Consider the following 19,097-nt stretch of genomic DNA (forward strand, 5'->3'; position numbering starts at 1 on the left):
TGGATTTAATAGATTTCTGGCTAATACAGACAGCTGAAAATTGAGAAACAGGATCATAAAATAAACATTAATAAATAAATACAGACATCATGAACTTCCAGTTCAGTACTAATACTAAAATCCAAAAGAGCTACTGATAATATTTAGCAATGTATAATCTACACTTGAGATGAAGCTGTACAACAAATGTAACTAGTCACACAAACCATTTAAATGTTTACATTGTCATAAAATAATATGTCCCAGGGACTAATAAATGCTATAATCAATTAATATATAAAGATAGAATATAAATGACAGTTATCACCTCTGCTTATGCCAGTCTAGTAAATATGCCTTAAACACTAAATAGAATATAATTAAACACTTCCGCATCGGGGTGAAAACACATTCTGTCTGTTTCCAGGTCACCCAATACTTGGCTCTTGTTACTGTTATAAACTGATATCCTGGTGAGACACTGTGTAGCGCAATGTAGTGGGTAAAAACCTCTGGCTACAGCCTACATTCACACACAATTATTTCTTATCTTTATCTCTTACTAGGAATAATTTAATATACAAATATGTACAATAATGCAGTCTGTTTGCATTGCATTGTTATAAACAGATATTAATTACAATTATTGCCATACCACATATAAAGCAGCGACATATCACCACACACTATGTATATTAGCTGTATATAGGTAAATACATGTAGAAATGTAGCATCTACTGATACCATATACATATAGAAGAAATATATATTCCTACATAATAACACTATTCAGGTGACATTCTTCCCTGAGAAGTTTCTGTGTTGAACAGAACAAAAACAGTGGGAGAAATTGAAACATGCCGATAATTAATGTAATCATGTCTGACTGATTTACATTAACACCTTACAATCAGTAATAACAATACAGACATGGCCCCTCCTTGTCACCCACTGTTACCTGCCAGGCTCCCTACTCTATTCACACCTAGGCAAACAAAGGGTACCTGCCCATTAGATCTATCAATGAATTAAGTTTTTATGTTGACTCCCATATCTTGAAGTTATATAATATTGGCAATATCCTATCAGTTTATTTTAAACATTTTTTATAACCAAATGTTGAAAGAATATAAATTCACAAAGGCAGAAGAAAGAACAGGTGTTACATTGTGATGCACAAACAATATGAATATTATTAATTATACTTTAAAATAATTTAAAACACCCAACTTTATTTATCTTTATTAAAAGATGGACTTATATTATCTCAGTGACAATAGTGTTTCAGCTAATTTATTAGAATATATAAGGAATTGTAAACTAAACACATAGGGCCTGAGTCATTAAGGAGAGCAAAGCATAACAAAGGAGTAACTCTGCACCTGGGCAAAACCATGTTGCATTGGAGGGGGAGGTAATTTGAAAATGTGAGGACATGTCCTAGATCAACTTTATATTTCAGTGTAAAAACAAAGCTATAAAGTGTTTGTATGCTAAATGGAAAAAACAGCCAGTATTTAACTTATGTGCAAAATAATAAATTAATTTGCACCCCTTGCATTGTACCATGGTTTGTCCCAGAGAATATTTACTCCTTTTTTTGCCTTACTTTCCTTAATGACTCAGGTCCATTTAGATTAGTTGTGCAATTCACTTTTATCATATAAATTGTGTACGCTGGAGATCTTATATCCTCAATATATATGTTAAAAGTGAATTAGACCACTAATCTATATGTTACAGATGAATAAAACGACATAACATCAGTGTACGATTACAATATGGCTTAGGTCTGTGAGGGATAGTTAGTGTTTTACTTTTTATGTTATTTGGTGAGTCGCTATACGTGTTACGTAGTTTACTAACCGCAATCTTAAGTATCATTGAATTTATATACCCACACAGTAACAACGTTTTAGCATATAATTAGATTGTGACATAGTTTGCTAGGGATAATTAGTTTAATATAACTACTCATAATTCTGTGACTAACTACTTATGAGAAACAGCTAATCCATGAACCAGAGACCACTTTGTGTAATATTATAAAAAAAAAACAAATTATAATTTAATCCAAAAGTAGGTGAGTGTAATTCACAGAGTCCCTATTGGTGATATACTACTTGTGATTCACAGTCGCTCCAGTTTAATTTGGAACTTATCTGTTAAACACTAATATAAAAATCCACATCTATCCAATAACTCCCTGATTCAAGAGCATAACTAATAGCTCTTTATCAACAATTATCAAGGCACAAACTACAGCTATATTCAGCCTGCACTGAATTCTATTTTTTGGAAACATTACAATATATTATCTAGATAAATATTATAATAATGAGATTACTACCAACGTACGATTTTTAACTCACTATATTACATATTGTAATACATTCGCTAAAAAACTATCTGCACTGAGATTGTAAACGTCCATATTTTAATAAAGAGAAATAAACTTCTATTTATTACATTATTGTAAATTATATGTAATCAAATTCCTAATGTTTAGTGTATGTGCACCACAATGTAACACTTGTTCTATCTTCTGCCTTTGTCTATTCACACCTAGTCCAATCACAATAGAGGCTTCACAAATAGGTAACTGCTAGGTGATGCATTCATTTGCATTTTAATAGATGTCCATGGGCTTCCAATATACCTGGAATGGGAGTAACCTCTATTAGAGCTCTGCATAAAAGACAGTTGTACCTCATGCACCTCACACATTAACTCCTTGTGAACGGAACACTGTCTTCAAGACCCTTCTCTGATTCCCGTGCAGCACGCTGTGCAGATTGGACCTCTTAGGAGCTGATTTTCCTGGCTGTATTGTACTGATCCTGCTTTGTGACCCACAGGAGCAACTTCTCCACTGAGACCTCATCTCTACGGGACCCCTTCCTGCCCAGGTGTGACCACTTTCTAGGGTTTTATCCAACTCATGGTTTGTTTAAAGGGTTTAGTGCTCTAAAATTAGATGCTATTTAATTAGTAATTAATCAGACTATCATTTACCTCTTTATCGAACAATCTGACATTATTTTTATCTTACTTTGTTGCTTGGTGCTCATGATATCAAGTTATAAATTGCGTTTTCAGTGCAGTTTCTATTTCTCAGCCATATGTAATTGCACTATAGAGAAACGTAAGTTGTGAACAAGCTCTTGTGCATGTTTGGTCCTTATGCTGAAGAACAACATATTTTTCTGATTATATTTTCAAATGTTAAGGTATAATGCTTATAATCCAAAATACAGTTTTTCTAAATAGTTTGGCAACTGGGTAGCTATGTTCTATTGGTAATAATTTATTTTAGCTTAACTGTGAAAATCATGTTAATGAATGCAATTATACAGAAAATGAAAAAATGGGCTAACTGGTGATGTCTTGAAAGTGTCTAAATAAATTATGTTAAAATGGACCACATTTAAAATTCCATTTAACAAACATTTTAATATATATATCTTCTACCATCAGAAAAAAAAGACAACCATCACCTGTGTCCAACCAAATTCTGGAAATGGACGCAATTTCTGACATCTACCAGGTCATCGAGACTCTAGGTCAAGGAAACTTTGGAATGGTTCTGCTTGCCCAGGACAAGATAACAGGTATGTAAGCATCTGACTATAGACTGGAGATCACATCATGTAGACTACTATATCATAACATTTCTTGAAGTCCTATCTAAAAAGATATTACATTTTCTTTGCCCCTGTGTTTAGGTGAACCAGTGGCCCTCAAGTTGGTGAGAAAGGACAGAACCCAACTGAAAGACTTCCTCAGAGAGCTTGGCATATCAATTGCCCTTTCCGGTTGCCATGGCTTTATAACCACCTACCCAATGTTCTATAATACAAGAGATTACTATATCCTGCCCCAAGAGCTGGCCCCTGCAGGGACTCTTCAGGACCTTATCCAAGCAAAGGTAAGATGGACCATTGTCATATTTTCAACAGGTCTTTCTCATCTTTATACTGTGCACTACATCCACTTAAATTATTATTATAATACAATTTTCTACATATAGGGCACAATCACTAAAGCCACTGATGTACAAAATGGAGGATAAAACCATCTTCAAATTCATTACTGTTAGAATGCTGAGAAATTAGTCTATGCCTAGAAATGAGACTACACAGTTTGTTCGGTCTGCTGAGTGTAGTAGTTGGGGTCGGCCTCAGAACACCTAAGGCCACATTCCATCAATGAAACATGCAACAATTATCAGACCAACAGTTTTGATAATTAACAGTTTACCATCTTCTTTATAAATTATTAAAGATTGTCTTTAAACTGGTTGATACTTAATATTCTCCAGAATAACTGTGACATTTATTTTTGTGAATGTTATATATAACAGTTATCTATTTAACATACAAATAGCCAGTAAAACAGAGCTTTTTAGGGAAATTAATGTCACATCTTTAGGGCAACAATTTCGCAATATCTGTTGTTCTTCTGTCACTGTAACTACAAACACGTCATGTTAAGACCAATTTTTTTCAATCACATAACGTTTGTGAAATGTGTCCTTTGTGTTAAATAATTAAACATCACAATTTATTTTATTGGAAGAACATGCACAGTTCTTAAGACATTATACTATTATATGTATTATGTTTAGTGTTTGTTCTGATGGTTCTCCTCTTTTGGACGGTCTGTGTGTGGACAGTATCTTGTCTCACATTATTAAATAATCAGATATTGAACAACCATAGTCAGCTTCATTGCTGTTGCATATACAGTAAAACATGGATATATATGAAGGAACGTCAAACACCACATTTTCTATCTTACCACCGAAATATAGCGGTTTCTGATGGTGTTTCCTAGTAAAAATTAGATGCTATATATGTTATATGTTTGTTTTGTCGTTCCTTCTTCGTTTCAATCCTCTTTTTTTGAATGCCCCAGCAATACATAGCTCCATCAGCTAAATCATACGGGAAGGCTTTAAAAAGTTGGTTTGCCTTTACCATTTAATCATAAATAAACACCTAAAGCACCACCACAAATAAATTAGGTATCTGATGTTTAAATTCTGTTATATTCCAGATATGTATGTAGTTTAACCTTTAAAATAATTATGAATGACAGGGTTAAATATACTGACTGCTGTAGGGTACTGTACAAGTATGTCTCATAACATCTATCTGTCTCCTTCTGCAGGTTGGCATGCCAGAGGGTGTGGTGAAGCGCTGTGCTTTACAGTTGTCCCAAGCTCTGGATTACATGCACGGCATTGGGTTGGTGCACATGGATTTAAAGCCAGATAATGTGCTGCTCATGGACAAAGAATATTTTAATATTAAACTTTGTGACTTTGGTTTGAGTCGGAAAGCTGGCAGTTTTGTGTCCACCAGGTCACATATCATACCGTATATGTCCCCAGAGCTGTGTGACGTGAAGCATGATGAGTACTTGATCCTCTCTCCTAGTGTAGACACCTGGGCACTTGGCGTTCTCCTGTACTTTGCACTCACAGGATATCTTCCCTGGATGAAAGCTGTGGAGTGGGACATGGACTACCTCGTTTTTGTCCACTGGCAGAAACACTCCAACCTCATTCTTCCACCACCTTCCTGGCAAAGGTTTACAAGAGAGGCCTTAGCCATGTTTAATAAGCTCCTCTCAAGGGACTGTTCTGCTCGACCATCAATTTTATGTGTGTTAAACTTTCTTCATTGTCCTTGGAATATTCATTACTTGTGCTAAGACAACGCCGAAGTTACAGGAGAGGATGTGGAGATGGATAACACAAGTGGCTGAGGACAACCAGCATCATGCACTCAAGACAAGATATCATAGAATGGATCCCTGCAATTTAGTCGTAGTGGATCTGGAAGGAAATACTACACGGACTGTGGGGTCTGAAGTAGACATTCTTTAAGACCTCATTATAGAACCTGTGGATCAGTGTTGAGAAAGAACATTGAGGCCAAACCTGATTGAGTAGTACAATGTGGAGCCACTATGAGCATTGGGTCAGACTCTGACTGCTTTCTAATACACTGGAAGATTATTACAGGACTCTTTGCAGCTGTCCATTCATCTAAGCATGTCATGAATCTTACTGTTCCGGTAGTCATTGTTTGCTCATTAAGATATGTTTAGAGAAATTGCTTTCATAGTCAGATCATGCCCATGTTTTTAGTATCACGTTCATTCTTCACACCAAAAACTAGTTGTACATTTCAGTGTTTAATAAAAACAAACATATGCTATTCAAAGTTATTCTTTTGTCACTTCCTTTGCTTGAATATCTAGTATTGAAAATGGACTAAAAGCACACCAGCAGTTTAAAAATAGTGCTTCTATAAACTAGGAAATTATTTTTGGTGCATAGAAATGTAACCCCCTTTCACTATGTGTGCTGTCCTGGAGTGCATATTGGGCAATGCACTTCCTCACTTGCACTTTCCTCTGCACAGACTAGTTCTTGGGAGTGGACATAAATGAGCAGAAGGTCCCTGCATATGAAGTCTGTACCAGGTTTTCATGAGAAGATAATCATATGTATATGGTATGTTCCCTTGCTCTGTGGACTCTGGTCGGAGAAAGTAACATTGCTATTAATAAAAACTGATCAACTGACAGCTAGGACATGTACTTTAGTTGCACTCACAAACAACATATGGACAGAGATTACTGCTGGACTTAGTAGATGTACATGGCGTAAAGTAACCTCAGCCTATAAGATTGCATGATTTACAATAGTAGGGGTATTCAATCTTTCAAAAACAGAGCAAATAATATTCCCACCAACCAACAGAAGTTACCTACCTGACATTTTTTATTTCAGTTGTCAATGTGACATTAAATCCTACTCCTCAAGCTTGCTGCCTGGGTGTGATCCTTGACTCAGAACTATACTTTTATCATCATCATCAGCTATTTACATAGCGCTACTAATTCCAAAGCACTGTATAGAGAACTCACTCACATCAGTCCCTGCCTCATTGAGCTTACAATCTAGTTCTCAAACATACACACACAGACAGAGAGACTTTCAATTTGAAAGCAGCAGATTAAGCTACTAGTACGATTTAGAATGTGGGAGATAACCGGAGCACCCGAAAGAAAAACCCACGCAAACACGGGGAGAACATACAAACTACACACAGATAAGGCCATGGTCGGGAATGGAACTCATGACCCCAGTGCTCTGAGGCAGAAGTGCTAGCCACTAAGCCACCATGCTTCCCTATATCATTTGTTCCCTAAATCCATTCCATATCTAAATTCTGCTATAGACATCTAAATAAACATTTCCAGAATAATCCCATATGTCACACAAGACACTGCAAGAGCTATAATTAATGCAATGATCAGCTATTGACTATTGCAATACCATCCTTACTGGACTTACCCAAATCAGACTCTCACCCCTACACCTATTTTGCAAGCAGAAGCTCAATTTATTTTCCTTGCAAACCGCTCTCCCACTGCTGATCTGCTCTGTCTAGCTCTACATTCCTTGTCTGTAGTTTGAGAAAGGCAAGTCAGATACTTGGTTACACATCGAGAGAAATCAGTAGCAGAAAGAAAGAAGTAACAATGCCACTGGTAATAATGACATTGGTACGGTCTCATCTAGCATAATGTGTACAGATCTGCTGGCCATATCTCCAGAAAGATATAGATAAATTAGAGACTGTACAAAGAAGGTCAAATAAAATGGTGCATGGTCTACAACACAATACTTACTTGGAATAAAAAAAAATCTTAATATGTATAATTTGGAACATAAATGGGAAAAGGGAACATGATAGAAACTTTAAAATATATCAAGCGTTTTAGCAAGGTACAGGAGGGAAACATTTATCAAAGGAAGAGAAGTATTAGAACATGAGGACATGGAGGTAAGTAGTTTCAGAGGAAATTTGAGGAAAAATGACTTTACAGAAATGGTAGTGGATACGTGGAATAGCCTCCCATCAGAAGTGGTAGAGGCTAATAGAGTAGAACAATGTAAACATGCTTGGGATAGTCCTTAGGATATCCTTACAAGGAAATAAGGATCAAAAAGGGTGTGAGGTTACTATAGGTTACAAAATGGGTAGATTAGATGGGCCAAGTGGTTCTTATCTGCTGTCAAATTTTATATTTCTAATGATAATATTAAAATAATTATTGATATAGGATTTTCTCATGACTCTTTTAAATAGAAAAAGTTTTGCTGTCGATATGGCAGTAACCGGGATATGCCAATTGTACACTGAAATCAATTTCACTATTCCTCTTTGAGGATATTTCCCACTAAATATATAAACAAATATCAATAAAACCCAAAGTCAAATAGATCTAGAAAATTGTCTCTATGCCACAAGACATTTATACCTGCTGCTAATTAATGTCTTGACAGTTGTTGATAATTATCAATAATTAAATTAATACCATCAATGTGTTGCAGGAAAATAATGTATATAGATTAGAAAAGGCATGTTTAAATGCAAGCCAAATATTCTATTTATTGTATATTGGCTATAAAAAAAACAATGAACTAATATGACCAGTGTATAATAAATACTTTGCTGAAATTCACATTTATAGAAAATTATAATATAACAGGAATTTTACAATAATAATCTCACTGCATTGATTTTGCATAGTTTGGGGTGTTTAACTCTGAACACAATTATATTATGTGTTTGTTTACACTGAGCATTTGGTAAAAATGCACTTTCATTCATGACAAACCTATCTTTATTCTCTATTCATGGGTGTGTTTATCCTTTTTTCATTGTGCCATTTCTGTTTATAAATGATCAGGAGCTATTTTCATTGATTTGTGCAGCTTTCATTACAAAAAACACCTTTTAGAATTTCTATTAATTCTTGTTCTAAAGAAACTTGTACAGCATTTTCAAAACCTGTTACATTGTTGTGGTGAAACCTCTTCTAAATATATGAAAAGCAGGTAAAAAGCTCACAGGTTAGAAGTGAAACTAAATAATTTTATTTTGTATCTACTTTCTTTATAGCGTCAAATTTATTTTTTTGCAATGTTATGCATCAATACACTCAGATGACATATCTCCATTATGTTCATTATAAAGTTATATGTAACAGAAAACAACAGGTACGTGTATTGAAACATCAAATTCATTAAAAAAATATAAAAAGAGGAAAATGTTCATCTGGACACCTCAAATTTAAGCTCTTCTCACTGGTCTAATCAATATTAAATATACATGGATTTAATAGTTTTCTGGCTAATACAGACACCTGAAAATTGAGAAACAGGATCATAAATAAACATTAATAAATAAATACAGTCATCATGAACTTCCAGTTCAGTACTAATACAAGAATCCAGATGAGCTACTGATAATATTTAGTAATGTATAATCTACACTTGAGATGAAGCTGCAGTCAGCGGGCAGATTTTTTCCAACACACATCAGACTTCCTGCCAGTAATCCCGTTGAATGATGCTGCAGTCAGACACTTTTCATTATACCTACCAACATTCATGATTTAAACCTTGGTTCATAGTGATACACACATGTGAAGAGGGTCACACTAGATAGGAATGTGCCACATCACATTGGGGGCAAGCCTAGTGCCCCACCTCACCCCCTCAGCCGCCCCCTCCCATAAGAGCACTCCTTCAATTCCACATGCTTTTGTTGCTGGTACACGCAGCATTGAATGGACATCACTCTGTAGCACATATCTCCCAACTGCCCACATATCAGAACAAAGTCTTGCTAATTGGGATGACAGGACAGTCCCCTCACACAAGGACTGTTCCACCTAAATTGGGGCAGTTGGAAGGTATGCTTTAAGACACCTTTTGCAGAAAAGGGCTGATACCAGGGAAAAATAGCTGATAGTCAAATGTACAACAAATGTAACTAGTCAAATAAACCATTTAAATGTTTACATAGTCAAAAAATAATATGTCCCAGGGACTAATTACTGCTATAATCAATTAATATATAAATAGAATATAAATGACAGTTATCAGCTCTACTTATGCCAGTCTAGTAAATATGCCTAAAACACTAAATAGAATATAATTAAACACTTCGGCATTGGGGTGAAGACACATTCGGTCTGTTTCCAGGTCACCCAATACTTATTTCTTTTTACTTTTATAAACTGATATCCTGGTGAGACACTGTGTAGCACAATGTACTGGGTGAAAACCTCTGGCTACACCCTACATTCACACGCAATTATTTATCTTATTTTTATCTCTTATAGGAATAATTTAATATACAATTATGTTCAATAATGCAGTCTGTGGTGTGCATTGCAATGTTATAAACAAATATTAATTACAATTATTGCCATACCACATGTAAAGCAGCAGTGTAACAGTGGTAGAAATTGGAACATGCAGATAATTAATGTAATCATGTCTGACTGATTTACATTAACACCTTACAATCAGTAATAACAATACAGACATGGCCCCTCCTTGTCGCCCACTGTTACCTGCCAGGCTCCTTACTCTATTCACACCTAGGCAAACAAAGGGTACCTGCCCACTAGATCTATCAATGAATGAAGTTCTTTTTGTTGACTCCCAGATCTTGAAGTTATAAAATATTGGTAATATCCTATCAGTTTATTTGAAACATATTTTATAACCAAATGTTTGTGCTACCACTTGAAAGAATATAAATTCACAAAGGCAAAAGAAAGAACAAGTGTTACATTGTGATGCTCAAGCAATATCAATATTATTACATATAATTTAAAACACACAACTTCATTTCTCTTTATTAAAAGATGGACTTATATTATCTCAGTGACAAAAGTGTTTCAGCTAATGTATTAGAATATATAAGGTGTAGAAAACTAAACACATATAGATTAGTTGTGTAATTCACTTTTATCATATAAATCGTGTACGCTGGAGATCTTATATCCTCAATACATATGATAAAATTGAATTAGACCACTAATCTATATGTTATAGATGAATAAAACGACATAACATCAGTGTACGATTACAATATGGCTTAGGTCTGTGAGGGATAGTTAGTGTTTTACTTTTTATGTTATTTGGTGAGTCGCTATTTGTGTGACATAGTTCACTAACCGCAATCTTAAGTATCATTGTATTTATATACCCACACAGTAACAACATTTAAGCATATAATTAGATTGTGACATAGTTTGCTAGGGTTAATTAGTTTAATATAACTACTCAAAATTTTGTGACTCTCTACTTATGAGAAACAGCTAATCCATGAACCAGAGACCACTTTGTGTAATATTATCAAAAAACTCCAAATTATCATTTAATCCAAAAGTAGGTGAGTGTAATCCACAGCTTCCCTATTGGTGATATACTACTTGTGATTCAGAGTCGCTTCAGTTTAATTTGGAACTTATCTGTTAAACACTAATATAAAAATCCACATCTATCCAATAACTCCCTGAACCAAGAGCATAACTAACAGCTCTTTATCAACAATTATCAAGGCACAAACTACAGCTTTAATTAGCCTGCACTGATTTCTTTTTTTTGGAAACATTATAATATACTATCTAGATAAATATTATAATAATGAGATTACTACCAATGAACGATTTTTTAACTTACTATATTACATATTGTAATACATTCGCTAAAACACTATCTGCACTGAGATTGTAAACGTCCATATTTTAATAAAGAGAAATAAACTTCTATTTATTACATTATTGTAAATCATATGTAATAAAATTCATAATGTTTAGTGTATGTGCACCACAATGTAACACTTTTTTTTATCTTCTGCCTTTGTCTATTCACACCTAGTCCAATCACAATAGAGGCTTCACAAATAGGTAACTGCTAGGTGATGCATTCATTTGCATTTTAATAGAGGTCCATGGGCTTCCAATATACCTGGAATGGGAGTAACCTCTATTAAAGCTCTGCATAAAAGACAGTTGTACCTCATGCACCTCACACATTAACTCCTTGTGAACTGAACACTGTCTTCAAGACCCTTCTCTGATTCCCGTGCAGCACGCTGTGCAGATTGGACCTCTTAGGAGCTGATTTTCCTGGCTGTATTGTACTGATCCTGCTTTGTGACCCACAGGAGCAACTTCTCCACTTAGACCTCATCTCTACCGGACCCCTTCCTGCCCAGGTGTGACCACTTTCTAGGGTTTTATCCAACTCATGGTTTGTTTAAAGGGTTTAGTGCTCTAAAATTAGATGCTATTTAATTAGTAATTAATCAGACTATCATTTACCTCTTTATCGAACAATCTGACATTATTTTTATCTTACTTTGTTGCTTGGTGCTCATGATATCAAGTTATAAATTGCGTTCTCAGTGCAGTTTCTATTTCTCAGCCATATGTAATTGCACTATAGAGAAACGTAAGTTGTGAACAAGCTCTTGTGCATGTTTGGTCCTTATGCTGAAGAACAACATATTTTTCTGATTATATTTTCAAATGTTAAGGTATAATGCTTATAATCCAAAATACAGTTTTTCTAAATAGTTTGGCAACTGGGTAGCTATGTTCTATTGGTAATAATTTATTTTAGCTTGCCTGTGAAAATCATGTTAATGAATGCAATTATACAGAAAATGAAAAAATGGGCTAACTGGTGATGTCTTGAAAGTGTCTAAATAAATTATGTTAAAATGGACCACATTTAAAATTCCATTTAACAAACATTTTAATATATATATCTTCTACCATCAGAAAAAAAAGACAACCATCACCTGTGTCCAACCAAATTCTGGAAATGGACGCAATTTCTGACATCTACCAGGTCATCGAGACTCTAGGTCAAGGAAACTTTGGAATGGTTCTGCTTGCCCAGGACAAGATAACAGGTATGTAAGCATCTGACTATAGACTGGAGATCACATCATGTAGACTACTATATCATAACATTTCTTGAAGTCCTATCTAGAAAGATATTACATTTTCTTTGCCCTTGTGTTTAGGTGAACCAGTGGCCCTCAAGTTGGTGAGAAAGGACAGATCCCAACTGTAAGACTTCCTCAGAGAGCTTGGCATATCATTTGCCCTTTCCGGTTGCCATGGCTTTATAACCATCTATCCAATGTTCTATAATACAAGTGATTACTATATCCTGACCAAGAGCTGGCCCCTGCAGGGACTCTTCAGGGACTTATCCAACCAAAGGTAAGAAGGACCATTGTCATATTTTCAACAGGTCTTTCTCATCTTCATACTGTGCACTACATCCACTTAAATTATCATTATAATACAATTTTCTACATATAGGGCACAATCACTAAAGCTACTGGTGTACAAAATGGAGGATAACACCATCTTCAAATTCATTAATGTTAGAATGCTGAGAAAATAGTCTATGCCTAGAAATGAGACAACACAGTTAGTTCGGTCTGCTGAGTGTAGTAGTTGGGGTCGGCCTCAGAACACAAAGGGCCAAATTCCATCATTGAAACATGCAACAATTAGCAGACCAACAGTTTTGATAATTAACAGTTTACCATCTTCTTTATAAATTATTAAAGATTGTCTTAAAACTGATTGAGACTTAATATTCTCCAGAATAACTGTGACATTTATTTTTGTGAATGTTATATATAACAGTTATCTGTTTAACATACAAATAGCCAGTAAAACAGAGCTTTTGAGGAATATTAATGTCACATCTTTAGGGCAACAATTTCGCAATATCTGTTGTTCTTCTGTCACTGTAACTATAAACACGTCATGTTAAGACCAATTTTTTTCAATCACATAACGTTTGTGAAATGTGTCCTTTTTGTTAAAAAAATTAAACATCACAATTTATTTTATTGGAAGAACATGCACAGTTCTTAAGACATTATACTATTATAGGTATTATGTTTAGTGTTTGTTCTGATGGTTCTCCTCTTTTGGACGGTCTGTGTGTGGACAGTATCTTGTCTCACATTATTAAATAATCAGATATTGAACAACCATAGTCAGCTTCATTGCTGTTGCATATACAGTAAAACATGGATATATATGAAGGAACATCAAACACCACATTTTCTATCTTACCACCGAAATATAGCGGTTTCTGATGGTGTTTCCTAGTAAAAATTAGATGCTATATATGTTATATGTTTGTTTTGTCGTTCCTTCTTCGTTTGAATCCTTTTTTTGAATGCCCCAGCAATACATAGCTCCATCAGCTAAATCATATGGGAAGGCTTTAAAAAGTTGGTTTGCCTTTACCATTTAATCATAAATAAACACCTAAAGCACCACCACAAATAAAATAGGTATCTGATGTTTAAATTCTGTTATATTCCAGATATGTATTTAGTTTAACCTTTAAAATAATTATGAATGACAGGGTTAAATATACTGACTGCTGTAGGGTACTGTACAAGTATGTCTCATAACATCTATCTGTCTCCTTCTGCAGGTTGGCATGCCAGAGGGTGTGGTGAAGCGCTGTGCTTTACAGTTGTCCCAAGCTCTGGATTACATGCACGGCATTGGGTTGGTGCACATTGACTTAAAGCCAGACAATGTGCTGCTCATGGACAAAATATATTTTATTATTAAACTTTGTGACTTTGGTTTGAGTCAGAAAGCTGGCAGTTTTGTGTCCACCAGGTCACATATCATACCGTATATGTCCCCAGAGCTGTGTGACGTGAAGCATGATGAGTACTTGATCCTCTCTCCTAGTGTAGACACCTGGGCACTTGGCGTTCTCCTGTACTTTGCACTCACAGGATATCTTCCCTGGATGAAAGCTGTGGAGTGGGACATGGACTATCTCGTTTTTGTCCACTGGCAGAAACACTCCAACCTCATTCTTCCACCACCTTCCTGGCAAAGGTTTACAAGAGAGGCCTTAGCCATGTTTATTAAGCTTCTCTCACGGGACTGTTCTGCTCGACCATCAATTTTATGTGTGTTAAACTATCTTCATTGTCCTTGGAATATTTAATACCTGTGCTAAGACAACGCCGAAGTCACAGGAGAGGATGCGGAGATGGATAACACAAGTGGATGAGGACAACCAGCATCATTTACTCATACAACACAAGACAAGATGTTATAGAATGGATCCCTGCAATTCAACCCTAGTGGATCTGGAAGGAAATACTACACGGACTGTGGGGTCTGAAGTAGACATTCTTTAAGACCTCATGATAGAACCTGTGGACCAGTGTTGAAAAAGTGCATGGAGGCCAAACCTGATTGAGTAGTACAATGTGGAGCCACTATGAGCATTGGGTCAGACTCTGACTGCTTTCTAATACACTGGAAGTTTATTACAGGGACTCTTTGCAGCTGTCCATTCATCTAAGCATGTCATGAATCTTACTGTTCCAGTAGTCATTGTTTGCTCATTAAGATATGTTTAGAAAAATTGCTTTCATAGTCAGATCTTGCCCATGTTTTTAGTTTCACGTTCATTCTTCACACCAAAAACTAGTTGTACATTTCATCATTTAATAAAAACAAACATATGCTATTCAAAGTTATTCTTTTGTCACTTCCTTTGCTTGAATATCTAGTATTGAAAATGGACTAAAAGCACACCAGCAGTTTAAAAATAATGCTTCTATAAACTAGGAAATTATTTTCGGCGCATAGAAATGTAACCCCCTTTCACTATGTGTGCTGTCCTGGAGTGCATAGTTGGGCAATGCACTTCCTCACTTGCACTTACCTCTGCCCAGCCTAGTTCTTGGGAGTGGACATAAATGAGCAGAGGGTCCCTGCACATGAAGGTTTTACACCAATGGCTGTAAAATGGGGACACCATCGGGGGTGATATCTACATTTACTTTGCTCTGGCACTAACGTTGGTGCATTCTTAGCTCTGCTCACCCACTCACATATATGATGGGTGTCTCAGTCTGACACATAACACTGTCTCTCTAATGTGGTGCTGTCTATCTGTTCAGATGCAACACTCAGTCTTTGGCTGTTGTCTCTCGCAGCCATACTGTAATATTCTGAGTTAATGTGGTATAATCCTCCTGACTGAGTTACCGTCTATCATACAGCGACATTCTGAGGTAATTTCTCCTTAATATCTTTCCCATGTCACTCTTTTTCTGTCAGATATCATTTACTTTGGCCTCTTGTGGCAGCAGATCATGGACACACTCCCCAGATTACTCATCTCTATTCACGCTCCATCCCGCCCTCTCCGATCTGCCAACGACCGTCGCCTCTCCTCCCCTCTGATTACCTCCTCACACGCGTGAATCCAAGACTTCTCCCGCGCTGCCCCCCTCCACTGGAACAAGCTCCCTCCCTCCATCAGAACATCCCCTACTCTGTCCAGCTTCAAACGGGCTCTAAAAACCCACCTCTTTCTGAAAGCCTTCCAGTCTCCCACTTAACTTCCTACCTTTTCTGCCTCCCTCCCCTCTTCCCCCTCCCCTGAATCTGCCTCCGTTCCCCCTTCTCTCCCTCTCACCCCGTGTCTCTCTGTCTCTCTACCCCTCCCCTTAGATTGTACGCTCCCTTGAGCAGGGCCATCTCTCCTCCTGTTTCCTGCACCTTTTACTCTGCTCTCCAGCTACCTTTCCCCCCACCCCTCTGGGGGTCTCCCCGTCATCCGCGCCCTTCCTCTTGGGCTCCGGCACCTGCCGGTCTTCCCTCCGCCTCTCTCTAGCTGTGCTCTGAGCTTACTGAGTTACTGTGCTTATTGTTTACTGTATTTTGCCGTCCCACCTTGTACTGTACTTGTTTGTCCCAGTACGGCGCTACGGACACTGAGTGGCGCCTTATAAATAAAAATTAATAATAATAATAATAATAATACCGGGTGGATCCAGGAATTTATTATTCTCTGTCCCATGTTCTTGGGTGTCACTCCATCACCACTCACTTCTCCTCGTCTCATTCCAGTCTTATGTTGCTGGTGTGTCTCCTCTGGGGCTGGTGTGTCTCCCCGATGACATTCAGTCACCGAGAGGTGTGAATATCAACATCAGAGGTGACGTTACACATCTCTGTGTGAATAGTGCTAAATGAAAAATGACCTATGATCTACTTACTGCAAAACCTAATGGTAATTTCTCCATATTCATTCTCCTAGACCTCTCTGTTGCTTTTAATATTGTTGATCACCCTCTTCTCCTACACACAGTCTTTTCGTTGTTCACTTCCTTATATCCAAAAGGGAATGGGAAAAATGGGAAAAAAAGGCTCAGCACCAGATTATAACCTACCTCAAATCAAATGTTTATTTATTGCAAATTGTCACGACTATGTGTTGCGTACCTGCTACCATTGACACTACTCAAAGAAAGGTGCGGAATCTAACGTGCCCCTGGTATTCACCAGGGACCTAGGGGTAGTCAAACGGTCTGGGTCAAAAGGGTCACAGGCAGGCAAGGAAGAGTCAAGAACAAGCTAAGTCCTGGAACACAGGAAACACAAGAGACGCTGGAGGCAGGTAAGACCTGATACTCTGACACTGGTGTGCAAACAGGAATCTCCTTATAAAGGCTGAGGAGCTAATGAGTGTGCAGGGGGCAGCAGCGCTGTCCTCAGTTGCCTAGCAACGGGACGCGCATACACAGACGGCTGCGCTGGGCGGCTGGAAGTTCCGCGAGAAACAGAAGTTGAAATTGGAAGCATTCCAGATCTAAATGGATTGCCACTAATAATTGAAAATAAAAAACTTTATTGAAAAATGTTAAAATATTGGTAATCAACCAGAAAGAAGTAGGCAAATTATTTATAAAATAAAGTGTTGAAATAAAGATAGAGTAATAAAAGACCCTGTGGTGGGACTGATCATGGATGTATAGTGCCCCATATCATAGACCTCCTAATAATAGGCCTCTCATAGTATATAGATAGAGGCAAAAGTTTCTGGGTCCTTCTAATATATTAAACTGTAAGGACAACAGCGCTGCTCTAGATGATATATGTATAAAGCTGCCACTGTGGGTCTGTGAGGGACGAACTCCAAAAAGATCCCAAAGACATACCAATATAAACAATAATTTTGACCCACGGCGCTAAAAGTGGAGGAAAAGACCAAGAAAATAAAAAACAAATCATAAAAAAACAAAAGAAAATATAAAAGGGATGGCATAGTACAGAAAATAAAATAATTTTTTGTTCTATTCCTTATGGACATTTAATTTTTTTCCATTCAAATTTTTTATTATTAAATTTTGCTATTTTCATGTCCACATCTGTAGTGTCAGTATTTAACTGGATTATATACATTTTTATTTTATTTTCTGTACTATGCCATCCCTTTTATATTTTCTTTTGTTTTTTTATGTTTTGTTTTTTATTTTCTTGGTCTTTTCCTCCACTTTTTAACGCCGTGGGTCAAAATTATTCCTTCTAATATATTGCATACGGATTATATATAGCAGCAATGTGTCACTGATTGGTATGCATTGTTTCTTATCTATAGTATTCTTCATTTATGTTATGTATCTATCCCCAATCATGAACAAAGATATTGTCTGTATTTATTAGCTATATAATCCAATAGTTAACAATATGTAGCCACATTAGTGATGTATCATTTCTTTTTTATCCATTCATATTAATAACTTTCAATATATAGGCAGCATGATAATATACAAATCGTCTGCCTATAAGTAATGGATAACATGCGGCTAGATTTAAGTAGCAATCTCTACCCTTATATCTCTTGTTAACTAGACAAAAATAGTAACATACTATTATGCTGGAGCAAACATAAAAACAAGTTAACTCGCTGCCGACCGCTGCGAGCAGTCCTACCACTTCTGGGCCTGACATAACCTAGCATGACGCCGGCCCGACGTACGTTTCTCCCAGAGAGATTCATTGTGACGAGTATGTGAGTTATTAGATTACGGTAGGATGTGAGACTAAACAAAACCTAAATTTGTTGCACCCCCTCTTTAAACCTTTATCCACCAGCACCATTCTTTAAAGTCTCCTGTAACATTCAGTAGAGCTCCATTGCTCCATTGCTAATTGTCATTGCTGAAATAGAAATAATAGGTCTGGCAGGCTTGGTCTTCTAAATCTGCAGTCTTTGTTTGAAAGTGTATGAAAATAATATTGTGATCTGTGATGTAGTCAAAAGTGACTGCAAATGACTTGAAATTAGTGTTATTGAGGTTAATAATAATGTAGGGGGAAAAAAAGCAAAAATATGTGATTTTACCCCCAAAAAATTGGGATTT

General features: G+C 36.5%; 1 protein-coding gene and 1 pseudogene across 1 annotated transcript; both read left to right on the forward strand.

Moving 5' to 3' along the window:
* Positions 1-3,499: 3,499 nt before the first annotated feature.
* On the forward strand, positions 3,500-5,697 carry LOC142114770 (serine/threonine-protein kinase SBK1-like). The gene is made up of 3 exons (XM_075194118.1): positions 3,500-3,590; positions 3,705-3,907; positions 5,152-5,697. The coding sequence occupies exons 1-3, from the start codon at positions 3,500-3,502 to the stop codon at positions 5,695-5,697; spliced, it is 840 nt and encodes a 279-aa protein (XP_075050219.1).
* Positions 5,698-12,694: 6,997 nt separating this feature from the next.
* On the forward strand, positions 12,695-14,878 carry LOC142116390 (serine/threonine-protein kinase SBK1-like; annotated as a pseudogene).
* The last annotated feature ends 4,219 nt before the right edge of the window (positions 14,879-19,097 follow it).

This window comes from Mixophyes fleayi, chromosome 1 (genome assembly GCF_038048845.1).
Source record: "Mixophyes fleayi isolate aMixFle1 chromosome 1, aMixFle1.hap1, whole genome shotgun sequence".
Taxonomy (NCBI): Eukaryota; Metazoa; Chordata; class Amphibia; order Anura; family Limnodynastidae; genus Mixophyes; species Mixophyes fleayi.